Below are 14170 nucleotides of genomic sequence, written 5' to 3'. Positions count from 1 at the left end.
GCAAGGGGACAAAGCTGCTGTGGTTTGATGTGGTATCTTTCCATTAACCCACTTAGAACAAGCAGAGTTTTGCTAAGTCAGCAGTTTGGATCAGCGTTTTGAAACCCTGTTCAAATAGCTGTACAGTGTGTTGAGAGCTGCAGAAACTGGCCTTGCACTTGGCTACAAGAATTCCAGTTTCTAGTCCTGTAAAGCACAAGGCAGGTGACAGCACTGCTCTCAAATGATAGCTTATATCTGGCTGCCTTCCACTGGTAAAAATCCCACTGATTAATATTCATTTGCCCAATGACATGAGAACAAATAATCTAAGGTTTGGATCCCTCTTTTTCTTTAATAAACCCCCTCAAATGTTTTTACTGTACCTGTTTTCCAGTGTTACTGACAGCTTCCAGTTGCCTTCATTTAAGGAGATTCCTGATTTGTTCCTAACAGGTCTACGTGACAGCAGAAAGCCGTTTCAGCACACTAGCAGAGTTGGTGCACCATCACTCAACAGTAGCAGATGGACTGGTGACAACTTTGCATTACCCAGCACCCAAGTGCAATAAGCCCACTGTCTACGGAGTGTCCCCCATCCATGACAAGTGGGAGATGGAGCGGACTGATATCACCATGAAGCACAAACTCGGGGGAGGGCAGTACGGCGAGGTGTACGTCGGTGTCTGGAAGAAATACAATCTCACCGTTGCTGTGAAAACATTAAAGGTGAGTTTTCAGATTGTTACACGTTGTTCATTGGGTCACCCTTTATGATAGGGTAAGGAAATCGTAATGTTCTCAGTTATCTCTCCTAATAACGAGTATCAGAACATGGAGTGTGTTGAACTGCATAAAAACCACGCTTGAGAGTAGCTTTACAAAAAAAAGTTAGCGTTCCAAGCTTGCCCCAGGGCATGTGGCAACAATGTGGAATTTTGGACCAGCAAGATCCTGTGGGAATGTTCAAGTCAGGTCCGTAGAAACAGTTGCCACATTCGCTTCCCTTCCCTCAGAAGAGCTGTGGAAGCTTTAATAAATCAAAGGTGTTGGAAATACGTTCTACCACCTCTCCCCTGTTCCTGGAAAAATGAGCTTCTCTATTTATCTTCCTTCCCAAAGCCACCTGTCTGTTTTAACAGCTACAGTTCTGTGCACCCCTCAGTAAGGGAGCTTTCGAGCCCAATTTTTACAGCTAGGCAGGGGAACTAAGTCAGTGATCCTGAGAGTCTTGCCCTCACCAGCAAGGTAGCTTGGTAGCTACCAAACAAGAAAGCCTAGCTCTTCCTGGGCGCTGCAGATCTCTCATGTGGCCATCCTGCCAGGCAGCTTCTCAGGGGTGTTACATTTGGCTTTGGATGTCATTGTTTATATTTGGCTCAGGTACGTGGTGTTAAGCAGACCTTGGTCATGAAGATAAATGTTCCCTTCTTTTGCCTCTCTTTATCTAGGAGGATACCATGGAGGTAGAAGAGTTCTTGAAAGAAGCTGCTGTGATGAAGGAGATCAAGCACCCAAATCTAGTGCAGTTGTTAGGTTAGTAAAATTACTTGCTCTTTCTTTTCTTACTTGAGTTTTCACCAAAAGGAAATCTTTGCTTAAAAGCAGTGGCAGATTTTCTGCATTTATGTAACTTTTTGAATCGGGTCAGGTTAGGGGGTGGTATTTTTGACAGCTTACTCCTTGATTTAGTGCCAGAGCTGAGAGACACTCATTTTAAATAAAACATCAAATACAGTCACTTACATCAGCAGACAACTTTGCTGTTGAGGCACAACTGTGCATTATATAAAAGTTTGCAACATCAGTCTCATGTTAGTTTGTACCCTTGGCCTTAGACATGCTCCAGGGTTCCGTTATCAAGGTCAGATTCCTTTTCTGCTCTGTTAAATCAGATTTAAAACATTATTTTTCATGACTTATTTTTCTAATAGAGCAGAACAAAATCATAAGAAAATTCAAAGTAAAAGAAAAAAAAACATATAGATTGGAGGCACAACAAACAGCATATTTCTCAAATCAGAGACATTTCTAGAAAAAGCTGTGCTAAACAGAAAATAGTTAGAATTAAGCAGAAGACGACCAGATTGCTGCTGCTGTACAGGACCCTGTAATATCACCAAATAAGTACATGAGATCAAGGCAGTGGAGATGCAAGTCAGATCAAACAGCACGTGAATGGAAGAAATCTGCAGGCTTTACAGCCTGGCTGTGCCCCGTGCGTCTCACTGGCAACTGTTTGACATGATGATCACTAATAAATAGTTTGCATAGCTGTTAATTCCACGTGCACAAAGATTCTTAAGGGGACGCTCTAAACCTTTACTAGTGTTTAATTGCCTCTGGACTTTTGCTGCTTTTGGGAGCAAAGCTGTCAAGCCAAGCCTAGGATGAAAGGAGGAATGTGGAGAATGTGAAGACCTTCAGTAATGGCAGCTATCCTGTACCCATTTGAAAAATGGGCACAGATGAAGCATCTGCCCGGCCCTGTCTGGTTCCAGGTGCAGAGACATAAAGGTTTCTCATCAGAGAGATGCAGTTTTGCCCTTTCTGATGCACAGTGGAGCTGTGTCTTACTCCTGTCTCTGAGTAATAGTATGAACAGGCATTCAGCAGGGCTGCAGTGGGAGTTGACAGAGGTTTGACAAGAGTATCCTGTTGCCCTCCTCCTCCTCTAATACATATTCTGTACAGAATTGCAGTGACTGTAGCAAGTAGTCATCTGAAGAATGTGTGAGGATGCTGGTTTAGGAGCAGGTCCCACCATGCTCATGCCTTACCCAGCAAGCACAAATGGGAGGGCTTCACTTTACTCTGTAGTGATGCTTCAGTCTGGAAATCTTGCTATTTGACAGGTACCTGCTTTGAGTTTTATGAAGAAAGAGAGGGGAAGAAAAGCATGTCATATGTGTTCAAAATAATTCCTGTTTTGTTCTGTAACCCTCCAAAGAACAGACCTACCCCTTCTTGTGTATTACATGGGAATAGTAGTGCTGTGATAGACATATTTCTCTCCATAAAGTAGATGGACAGAAGCACTGAATTGTAAGTTGGTTTGGGTCTGGTAGATGGAAACCTTCACTTTTCAGACAAACACTCATCACTACAAAATGCAATGAAAGGTTATTAAATCAGGAATAGCAGTAAGCTAGGGAAGAAAGGGAAGCTTGACTCACCTGCTCCTTTCTCCTCACTGCTAGGTGTATGTACCCTGGAGCCACCCTTTTACATTGTGACAGAATATATGCCCTATGGGAACCTGCTAGACTATTTACGGGAATGCAACCGTGAGGAAGTGAGTGCTGTTGTCCTACTCTACATGGCCACTCAGATCTCTTCTGCTATGGAGTACCTGGAGAAGAAGAACTTCATTCACAGGTGGGTAAAGTCACATTGAGCTGATTCAGTTTGAGATTGAAATGCCACCAGCATGGCAGCTCAGGGGCACTCCTTCTTTTTTGGGGAGGTTTCTCCCAGAGTTATGTTTCACTCTGGATTATGCATCGGCTGTTTACAATACGGTCTTGCAATACCTTCACCCTGTGATTTCCATAGCAGACTTAAATTCTTGTACACGACTGCCTGACAGCTGTAAAAGTTGGTGGTGTGCTGGTTTCAGCTCAGATAGAGTTAATTTTCTTTCTAGCAGCCAGTGGAATGTGGTGTTTGGGAGCTGGGATGAGAGCAGTGCTGATAACCCATGGGAGATTTTAGTTGTTGCCCAGCAGTCAAAGACTTTTCAGTTGTTCATACTGCCCTGCTGAGGAGAAGTGGGGGGGCACCCAGAAAGCAGGGGGGACACGGCCAGGACAGGTGATGACCCAGACTGGCCAAAGGGGTTATTCCATGCCAATGATGTCATGCTCAGCGTAAGGGGGGCTGCTGGGAAGGAGCACACAGCTCCAGGATGTGCAGTTTGGGGACCGTCTGGCTTTGGGATGGCTCTGAGCCATAGGGTTCAGTGAGACATTGCATCGTGTATCACCAGTTCTGTGTATTTTGCTGTAAAGCCCTGTTACTGTTCTCTCTCCCTCTCTGCTCTCCCAGTAAACGGCCCTTATCCCAACCCAAGAGGTTTGCCTTTGGTTTTCTTTTCACTCGCCCTCTCCCCTGACAGAGAGAGCAACTGTGTGGTGCTCAGCTCCCGGCTGGGGCGAAACCATGGCACTTGGCCTAGTCTGACATACCCCTTTTGAGCAAGACATTGTCAACCCCAAGACCTGTTTTAATCCAGTCAGATAAACCTGTGCCATAAAACTTTTACCAGTGTGTGATCAGCTGCTGACCTCATCCTGTTCTCAGGAAACAAACATCTCATCATAACAGCTGTCACTACTGGAAATTTAATAGTATTTAAAGAATGATCCCTAATCCTGACTTACTTACTGGGTCGTAAGAATAAGTCCACTCCGTTTCTGACACTGTTCAGAGCAAAGCTCACATTGCTGCATAGAGAGAGGGAGCTTCCTGAATGAGAAGAGAGCGACAGACTGTGCAACCGCATCACTACATTCCAAAGCTCTGCTCTTGCTCCAGTAAAGGAGTGTGGATTTTTGTCCTTCGCACAGGGACCTGGCAGCACGGAACTGCTTAGTAGGAGAAAATCACGTGGTGAAGGTGGCTGACTTTGGCTTAAGTCGACTTATGACTGGAGACACCTACACAGCTCATGCTGGAGCCAAGTTCCCCATCAAATGGACGGCTCCTGAGAGCCTGGCCTACAACACCTTTTCAATCAAATCAGACGTGTGGGGTAAGAAAACTCAATTTCAGTGGGTTGTGGGGGTGGGGGTTTTTTCCATTTAATTTTGCTCTGTCAGCATATACAGGAACTTGCTTTCTGGCCTGGGCAGAAACATTCAGGGAGGAGATGGTCACATGCCAGGCCCCAGCTTCGTGAATTGGTAACAGTTTTAGCACGTAATGTCTTCAGCTAGACTGGCCTGAAATATCTGCAAGAAAATGATGCTGCTGCAAGCTGCAGTAAGGGCCACAACGTCATGAGCAAACATATGACCAGCAATTTTGTTTTCTTCCTTTTGCAGCATTTGGGGTGCTGTTATGGGAAATTGCTACCTATGGGATGTCACCCTACCCCGGGATTGACCTCTCTCAGGTGTACGATCTGCTGGAAAAGGGCTATCGGATGGAACAGCCGGAGGGGTGCCCGCCAAAGGTTTACGAACTGATGAGGGCATGTGAGTATCTGCTTCCAGTTTGGGGGACAAAGTCTGGGAAGGGTGGAAGAAAACCGTTGTTAACTCTGAAGTCCTTGCTTTTTGCATTTTGCTAACTGATGTGGAAAAGGGCCCCTCACCTGAGATGTGCCCAGTTACTGATGCAAAATGAGCCTGGTCTCTAGGGAACAGGAATTTACTTTCAAAAACTGTCATCTCCGAGTACAGCCAGATAGCACATTGTAGCTAATATTACTGGTATTTTGTCAGTAGGACACTCTTACTATGGAATCACCAAAGTAGGAGGATATTTAGTTCCCTGCAAACACATGAGACAAGAGATGAGATTGGTGAGGTTGCACAAAATTCATCCTCCAAGCATGCTACTCAATACTGGCCATGAAAAGCTTCCTAATGCTCCATAACCAACTGAAAATCTACTAATAAAAGACCAAAAGATACGGTGTGCTGTGGGAAGAGAGCAACAGGAGCTTCCAGGGCAAGCTCCTTCAGTCCTGCAAGAGCAGGGAATATGTTTGATAAAAAGCTGAAGGTCCTAGGGAGCAAACCAGGCCATGCTGTTGTGTAAGGTCAGCAGCTCTGAGCAGAGACCCTGTCACTATGACCAGGGTGGGAAGAGACTCCTTGGTGCTAACTCAAGCAGTCTGTCCCTGCTGGAGTTGTTGTTTGTCAACAGAGAAGGCCTAGTGGGGGATGTGAGGGTTGGAGGACGCCTGGGGCGTAGTGATCATGAGCTGATGGAATTGTTAGTACTGGGGGAAGTAAGAAAGGGAGACAGCAGAACAAGCACCTTGGACTTCCGTAGGGCTGACTTTGGACTGTTCAGAAAGCTGCTTGATAAGATTCCATGGCAGGCAGCCCTTGAGGGCAAAGGAGTCCCAAGAGGGTTTGTTGCTCCTCAAGAAGGAAATCTTGGCGGCACAAGAACAGGCTGTCCCAGTCTGTTGGAAGAGGAGCTGGTGAGGAAGGAAGGCAGCTTGGCTGAGGAGAGAGATCCAGGAAGATATTTGGGAAAAGAGGGGGCAATATGAGCTTTGGAAGAAGGGGCAGGTGTCTTGGGACGACTATAGGAATTTAATGAGATCATGTAGGGAGAAAGTCAGAAGGACTAAAGCTGAATTCAGACTGGCCAGTTCTGTAAAAGAGAATACAAAGTCCTTCTATAGGTATATTAACAATGAAAGGAGGGGCAAGGAGAATCTCCAGCCCTTATTGGATGCAGAGGGAACATTAGTCACAAGGGATGAGGACAAGGCTGAGGTCCTTAATTCCTTCTTTACCTCAGTCTTTAATAGTAAAGTTGGAAACTCCCTGAGTACTCATCCTCAGGAACTGGCTGACAGGGAGGGGAAGAATAACAAAGCTCCCATGGTTCAGGAGGAAATGATTAGTGACCTACTTGGTCAGTTAGATACCCACCAGTCAATGAGGCCAGATGGGATCCACCTGAGGGTGCTGAGAGAGCTGTCAGATGTGCTTGCCAGACCCCTTTCCATCATCTATCAGCAATCCTGGCAGACTGGGGAAGTTCCACTCGACTGGAGGCTGACAGATGTGACACCCATATATGAGAAGGGTTGGAAGGAGGATCCAGGGAACTACAGGCCTGTCAGTCTGACCTCGGTCCCGGGGAAGATCATGGAGAGGGTCGTCTTGGGACCTATCATGCAGCACATGCGTGATGGCCAGGGGATCAGGCCCAGTCAACATGGGTTTACAAAAGGTAGATCCTGCCAAACTAACCTGATCACCTTCTATGACAAGGTGACCCGCTGTGGATGTGTCTACCTGGACTTCAGTAAAGCCTTCAACACGGTATCTCACAGCATTCTGACTGAGAAACTGGCTGCCACTGGCCTGGACAGGTGGACCCTCTGCTGGGTTAAAAACTGGCTGGATGGCCGGGCCCAAAGGGTGAATGGAACCAAATCCAGCTGGAGGCCGGTCACGAGTGGCGTCCCCCAGGGCTCAGTCCTGGGTCCAATCTTGTTCAACATCTTTATCAATGACCTGGCTGAAGGGATTGAATGCTCCCTCAGTAAGTTTGCAGATGAGACTAAACTAGGAGGAAGTGTTGATCTGCCTGAGGGTAGGGAGGCTCTTCAGAGGGATCTGAACAGACTGGACACATGGGCTGAGACCAATGGGATGAAGTTTAACAAGGCCAAGTGTACAGTGCTGCACATGGGACATAACAACCCCAAGCAGCGCTACAGGCTTGGGGGAGACTGGCTGGAGAGCTGTCAGGCAGAGAAGACCTGGGGTATTGGTTGACTGCAGGCTGAATATCAGCCAGCAGTGTGCCCAAGCAGCCAGGAAGGCCAATGGCATCCTGGCTTGTGTCAAAAACAGTGTGGCCACTAGATCTGGGGAAGTAATTGTGCCCCTGTACTCGGCATTGGTGAGGCCACACCTCGAGTGCTGGGTCCAGTTCTGGGCTCCTCACCATAAGAAGGACATCGAGGTCCTGGAGCAAGTGCAGAGAAGGGCAGCCAGGCTGGGGAAGGGGCTGGAGTGCAAATCTTCTGAGGAGTGGCTGAGGGAGCTGGGACTGTTTAGCTTGGAGAAGAGGAGGCTGAGGGGAGCCCTTATCACCACCTACAACTACCTGAAGGGAAGTTGTAGAGAGGTGGGCGATGGTCTCTTCAGCCAGGTGACAGGAGATGGGACAAGGGGAAATGGCATGAAGCTGTGCCAGGGCAGGGACAGATTGGACATTAGAAAAAAAAATTTTACTGAAAGAGTTGTGAGGGCCTGGAACAGGCTGCCCAGAGGGGGTTGAGTCACCATCCCTGGATGTGTTCAAAAAAAGGGTAGATGAGGTACTTAGGGATATGGTTTATCTTAGGATGGGAATGGTTGGACTTGATGATCCTTGAAGGTCTTTTCCAACCTAGTGATTCTGTGTGGCCTTCAGCATACAAGATAGACAAACCAGGCCTCAAGGGGACATTCTGCAGCCTGTCTCCAGCGATCCCTGGCATGTCTGAGAAAGTCAGGGTGAACTGCAGTTATAACAGAAAGAAGCTGAGGAATGAAAAGTTCAAGACAGACATTGAGCTATTGGAGCAGGTCCCAGGAGGCCATGAAGACGATCTAAGGGCTGAAGCACCTCTTCTATGGGGACACAGGCTGAGAGTTGGGGTGGTTCAGCCTGGAGAAGAGAAGGCTCCAGGGGAGACCTTAGAGCTCCTTGCAGTCCCTAAAGGGACTCTGGGAAAGCTGGAGAGGGGCTGGTGCCAAGGGCAGGGAGGGCCAGGCCCAGGGGAACGGCCTTCTGCTGCAGGAGGGCAGCTGGAGAGGGGCTGGGAGGCAGAAATCTTTCCTGGGGATGGGGGAGGCCCTGGCACAGGGTGTCCAGAGAAGCTGGGGCTGCGCCTGGATCCGTGTCAGGGTTCAAGGCTGGGTTGGATGGGGCTTTAGGCACCCTGGGCTGGTGGGAATGTCCTTGCCCATGGCTCTCAGGGTGGCTCTGGAGGTGCTTTGAAGTACCTTCCCACCCAAACCACTCGGGGGTTCTATGATATGTTGCTCCAGAAACCCTTCAGGAAGCTGACCAAAGCCCAAAAGCAGGAAATTCATGTGATTCCAGTGCAGCCCAGTATGAGCAGAACCCCAGCTGGTTTCTAGACCTTGTGGTGATATGAACAGCCAATAGTGCTTCCAGAATATGTGGCCCTAGTGCAGATTTCTAACTACAGAAATTACACTCTTTGTCATGATACTGTTTCATACCTGTCCAAGCTCCTTCTTGGGTCAATACACTCTCTTCCTCCTTCCCCCCAGGGTGCACACATCCTCCTTTCGAAAGGCTTTGCCTGGATTTCATGTAAGCAAAATGTTGCCTGGAGCTTTGCAGGCAGAGATCACTGTGACTGAATTTGATGAGTTCCGTCCAAACAGAGTATCAAACATGGAATTCTTTGCTGAAAAAAAATCAGGAAGAGGGGATCAGAAAAATCTGTGGAGCTGTGAGAGAGCTGGGATTTTTAGAATTGATTCCTTCCTCTCAAAATCTGTTTGTTAGGATAGGGTAGGGTCAGTGACTGCTGCTGTGAATTACTATCTGGGAATCATAGAATCACAGAACGCTTTTTATTGGAAGAGACTTCAAAGCCCATCTAGTCCCAACCCCCTGCCCAGGTTGGCCAAAGCCCCATCCACCCTGGCCTTGAACACCTCCAGGGATAGGGCTCCCACAGCCTCTCTGGGCACCCTGTGCCAGGGCCTCACCACCCTCATAGTGAATAACTCCTTCCTAATGTCTAACCTCACCCTGTTTATTTATAGGCGATCAGAGTCTGACCACAGTTGAGAAAGCTTACGTATTTTCTATCTCCTTAGACATAATAATAGTAATAATAACAGTAATGATAATGATGATGATTAAAAAAAAAAATCTCCTACCTGTTTCAGGCCTTGAGACTTACCCTGGTTTCTCACACTGTAGGTTGGAAGTGGAACCCACCAGACCGACCGTCCTTTGCTGAGACCCACCAGGCCTTTGAAACTATGTTCCATGACTCGAGCATCTCCGAGGGTGAGTGTCCCTCTTGTTTACTTCTCAAACAGCACTGGAGTTTATCCCCCTAGAGCGCTCATCACCAGGCTGGGGAGGCTGAGAGGGGCTTTGTCTCTTGCTTAATTTCTGAACCCTCAGCCTGCAAATACACACTCTGAATTGGTGCCCAGCTACTAAATAAACTGAGACACAGACCAAGGCAGGGGACACTACAGTAATTCATTTGAGAACCAAGATATCATAGATGTGATCAGCATCATCAACATTTTAACATCAAATGTGAAGCTGACCCATCCACTTTCCTACCACAGAAAAAACACCAGATGGAATTCTGCCAGGGAAAATCCCCAGCAGGCACTTTGAGTGACCCACACAGATGCCAGCCTGGGTCTGGACAGTAGGTTGTGAGGTTTTTCATTCTCAGTTACATACCTTGTGTTGGTGTTGGGAAGGAAACTTGTAGGCTTCGTTACTGGTAGGGAAATGCAGCACATTGCCTCAAGACAAGCACCTTAGATCCAGCTCCAGAGAGGATACAACTTTTGGGGAATCCAAGAGTGCCAACGAGGAAGCACTTTAATTAAAAACAAGAGGCAGCTGCATTTAGTGCCAGCTTTATCTCTTTGAGTAATCCTTGACCCAGCAGAGAGCTAGATTGGTACCAGATCCTACCACTGTTTTGGAGTTGTTTTGCTGAATTTATAAAGATGTAAATGAGTTTGAAAGCATTATGAAAAACACCTTTCATACCCTGAATACCTCTGGACTTGAGCAAAAACTAAACCCATAAACCATACACCTCTCAGTCATGTACCTCTTCTTGCTAGCCTGGGTTTGCTGTAAAGACCCAGATTTTCTTTTTCTCCTCCCCTGCTGGTCTTAGTTCCAACTATTCCCTTTTTTTTTTAATTTTGGTTGGTTTGTTCATTCCTCCTTACAGAGGTAGCAGAGGAGCTTGGAAGAACAGCCTCCTCCTCATCCATAGTCCCTTACTTGCCCCGGTTGCCCATGCTTCCCTCCAAGACTAGAACACTGAAGAAACAGGCAGAGAACAAGGAGAACATTGAAGGAACACAAGATACCGCGGAGCACTCGGCCTCCAGCTCAGCACCAGGTATGGGCACTGGGATGGGGGCATGGTGAGGCCATGGGTTCTGGGACAGGTTTGCTGCTGGTGTAAATTGCCAGAGAAACAGTAAATAGATCAGTGTGACACAAGAAGGCACTTTGCTGGGGCTGCTGGCCACCTCAGCAGCCTGGTTATTTCCAGTGCTGCAGCTTGTTCAGTGTTCTTCTAGTATTTCTTCTAGTAGTTCTTTTTTTCCCTTGGAAAGAGTCCAACAGAGGCTACGAAGGTGATTAAGGGCCTGAAGCATCTCCCTTGTGAGGAAAGGCTGAGTGAGCTGGGGCTGTTCAGCCTGGAGAAAAGATGACTGAGAGGGGATCTGATCAGTGTTTACCCATAGCTGAAGGGTGGGACACAGGGGGATATGGCCAGCCTCTTCTCAGTGTCTGTGGGGACAGGACAAGGGGCGATGGCCTCAAGCTGGAGCACAGGAAGTTCTGCGTCAATACAGGAAGAACTTCTTCCTGGTGAGGGTGAGGGAGGCCTGGGACAGGCTGCCCAGCGGGGTGTGGAGTCTCATTCTCTGGAGATATTCCAGCCCCATCTGGACGCCCCCTGTGCAACCTGTCCTAGGGACCCTGCTTTGGCGGGGGGGGTTGGACTCGATGATCTCTGGAGCTCCCCTCCAACCCCTACAATCCTGTGAATCTGTAAATCTCACTGTGGGTTTTTAAATGACAGCTTCAAAACTCAAGTTGACAATGCAACGAGATTTTCTTTTATACTTGTGGTATTTGGGAAAGGAGGAAGAAAGCTATAGGAAAGGACTAATAAACTAAGGGGTGGGGAAAACAACCTCAATTTTTCCTGAACAATCTCCTAAGTGGCCTCCTCAGTACAGACAACAGAGAAGTTACACGTGCAGAAGTGGAAAAAAAGTAATAAAACATAGTTAACACAACAGCCTCAGGAAAATAGAAGTGCTCACTTCGTGTCTCAGTCTTACCTCTGTAGAGCCTGGGCAGCTGGACACACCCACTGCAGGGTCGGGAGGTGGAAGTGGAAATTGATTCCTGGATTCAGGCTTGTTTCTTCCCTTTAGGTTTTATCAGAAGCACACAGCCACCGAGTGGGTCTCCTGCCCTGCCTCGCAAGCAGAGGGACAAGTCGCCCAGCAGCCTGTTGGAGGATGCCAAAGAGACCACTTTCACCAGGGACAGAAAAGGTGGCTTCTTCAGCTCCTTTATGAAGAAGAGGAACGCTCCCACGCCTCCCAAGCGCAGCAGTTCCTTCCGGGAGATGGAAAATCAGCCTCATAAGAAATACGAGCTGACGGGTAACTTTTCGTCTGTTGCTTCCTTGCAGCATGTGGATGGGTTCTCTTTTGCTCCCACGCAGCAGGACGCAAGCCTGGCGCCACCCAAGGGCTATGGTGGGGGCTTTGTGCAGAGGACCTTCTACAACGACGATGGCACTGGTACCAGCAGCGGTGGGGGCGTAAGCACCAGTGGTGGGTGGTCGGGCATCACTGGTTTCTTTACGCCACGCTTGATTAAAAAGACACTGGGTTTACGAGCGGGAAAACCCACTGGCAATGAAGAAGCTTCAAAGCCTTTTCCAAGGTCAAACTCTACATCTTCCATGTCCTCAGGGCTTCCAGAGCAGGATAGGATGGCAATGACCCTTCCCAGAAATTCCCAGAGATCAAAAATCCAGCTGGAACGGACAGTGTCCACCTCCTCTCAGCCTGATGAGAGCACGGGGAGGGCCAATGACCTGCTTCCCAAAAGGTTTGAAGAAGGCCCTGCTCTGACCAGAGAGAGACCAAAAGCAAAACTCTTGCCGAGGGGTGCAGCAGCACTCCCTTTCCGAACCCCCTCCGGATCAGAAGAGAAGGAGGGTCCAGGGCTCGCAGCAGCTCCTAAGGGCAAAGAAAAAAACAGTGTCCCACGGCAAGGGGCCCTTGAGGATGGCGAGAGACCGGGGTGGTCATCTCCAGTAAAGGCTGCAGCAATACTTCCAACCACTCACAACCACAAAGTGCCAGTCCTAATCTCACCCACTCTAAAACACACTCCAGCAGACGTGCAGCTCATTGGCACAGACTCTCAGGGTAATAAATTTAAGCTCTTATCTGAGCATCAGGTCACTTCTTCCTGCGACAGGGACCGGCCCAGACGGGTAAAACCAAAGTGTGCTCCACCTCCACCACCAGTGATGAGGCTTCTACAGCAGCCAGCTGCCTGCCCAGAAGCAGCAGAAGAGCTGAGCACCGTGGCGGGAGCGCAGCACGGACTGGAATCAGGCGAAGGGAGTAAGAAGGCGGCGGCAGCAGCAGCACCTGTTGGTGGAAAATCTGGGAGGCCTGTGATGCCTCCACCTCAAGTGCCTCTGTCATCATCTTCCACTTCCCCAGTGAAAATGGCCAACGGCACGGCCGGTGCAAAAGTAGCACTAAGAAAGACCAAACAGGCAGCTGAGAAAATCTCTGCAGACAAAATCAGCAAGGAAGCGCTGCTGGAGTGCGCAGATCTTCTCTCGAGTGCCATCGCCGAGCCGACACCAAACAGCCAGCTGGTGGACACAGGGCACCAGCTGTTGGATTACTGCTCAGGCTATGTGGACTGCATCCCCCATACACGCAACAAATTTGCCTTCCGGGAAGCCGTGAGCAAACTGGAACTCAGCCTGCAGGAACTGCAGGTGTCCTCAACAGCTGCTGGCGTCCCCGGGGCAAACCCCGTCCTTAATAACTTATTGTCATGTGTCCAAGAAATCAGCGATGTGGTGCAAAGGTAGCTACTGTCAAATCGGGGTAAGAGAAACACACACGGGGGTGGGGGGAGCGGGGTGGGGGAATGGGGACACTTTTTTCCTGTACTGATGCTTTCAAAAGGAAAGACTGATACTTGAGTATGTGAAGTACCTCACATCACTGAGTTCTCCTCACGTTTACAGGTTCATCTCAAAAAAAAAAAAAGGGGGATGGAGAGGGCAGGTTAGGCCTGCAAGGGGCAGAACATCAGGTGTTCGTGCCTACCTAGTTAGTATGATCTGCTTGGTATGGCAAGGGAAGGCAGCTCCTTGCTCCTCCCTTGGAGAGGCAGGAGAATTGATGGCAGGTTCTCACTCTGGTAAGGTCTGATGTGTGCTGGCTGGAGTACCAGGGTGGCTGCGGGCCACTCGGCTGGACAGATCCTGTCTGCACTAACACATGCTTTGGCCTCCTCACAAGGCAAGGGAGAGGCAATGGGGCTCCGTCCGTACCAGCTGCGCTGCCAGGCAGGCTGAGCTGGAGTAGCTCTGAAGGGGGAGGTCGCCTGCGGTTGGGGGAAAGGTCTAATGCACTGACAGTATTCAGAGCTGCTGGAGGTGGATGCACTAGCCCAGATAGCGTACTTCCAC

At 48.7% G+C, this 14170-nt stretch overlaps 1 protein-coding gene across 2 annotated transcripts in view; it reads left to right on the top strand.

Annotated features, from left to right (window-relative positions):
- The window catches only part of ABL2 (ABL proto-oncogene 2, non-receptor tyrosine kinase), a gene marked incomplete at both ends in the record, with an annotated part of 48409 nt that extends 34845 nt beyond the window's left edge, over positions 1-13564 (top strand). Inside the window, 9 exons of one of the 2 annotated variants that reach the window (XM_084266113.1) lie at positions 436-708; positions 1431-1515; positions 3180-3357; positions 4548-4732; positions 5025-5177; positions 9628-9717; positions 10640-10813; positions 11868-12101; positions 12417-13564. In XM_084266113.1, coding sequence (XP_084122239.1) covers positions 436-708; positions 1431-1515; positions 3180-3357; positions 4548-4732; positions 5025-5177; positions 9628-9717; positions 10640-10813; positions 11868-12101; positions 12417-13564 — 2520 coding nt within the window. Of the gene's footprint in view, positions 1-435; positions 709-1430; positions 1516-3179; positions 3358-4547; positions 4733-5024; positions 5178-9627; positions 9718-10639; positions 10814-11867 lie in introns of both variants that reach the window. The other variant, XM_084266112.1, reaches the window with a different exon arrangement.
- Between the last annotated feature and the right edge of the window lie 606 nt (positions 13565-14170).

This window comes from Gallinula chloropus (assembly GCF_964237585.1).
Source record: "Gallinula chloropus genome assembly, chromosome: 6".
Taxonomy (NCBI): domain Eukaryota; kingdom Metazoa; phylum Chordata; class Aves; order Gruiformes; family Rallidae; genus Gallinula; species Gallinula chloropus.
This window is presented reverse-complemented; position numbering and strand designations above follow the sequence as displayed.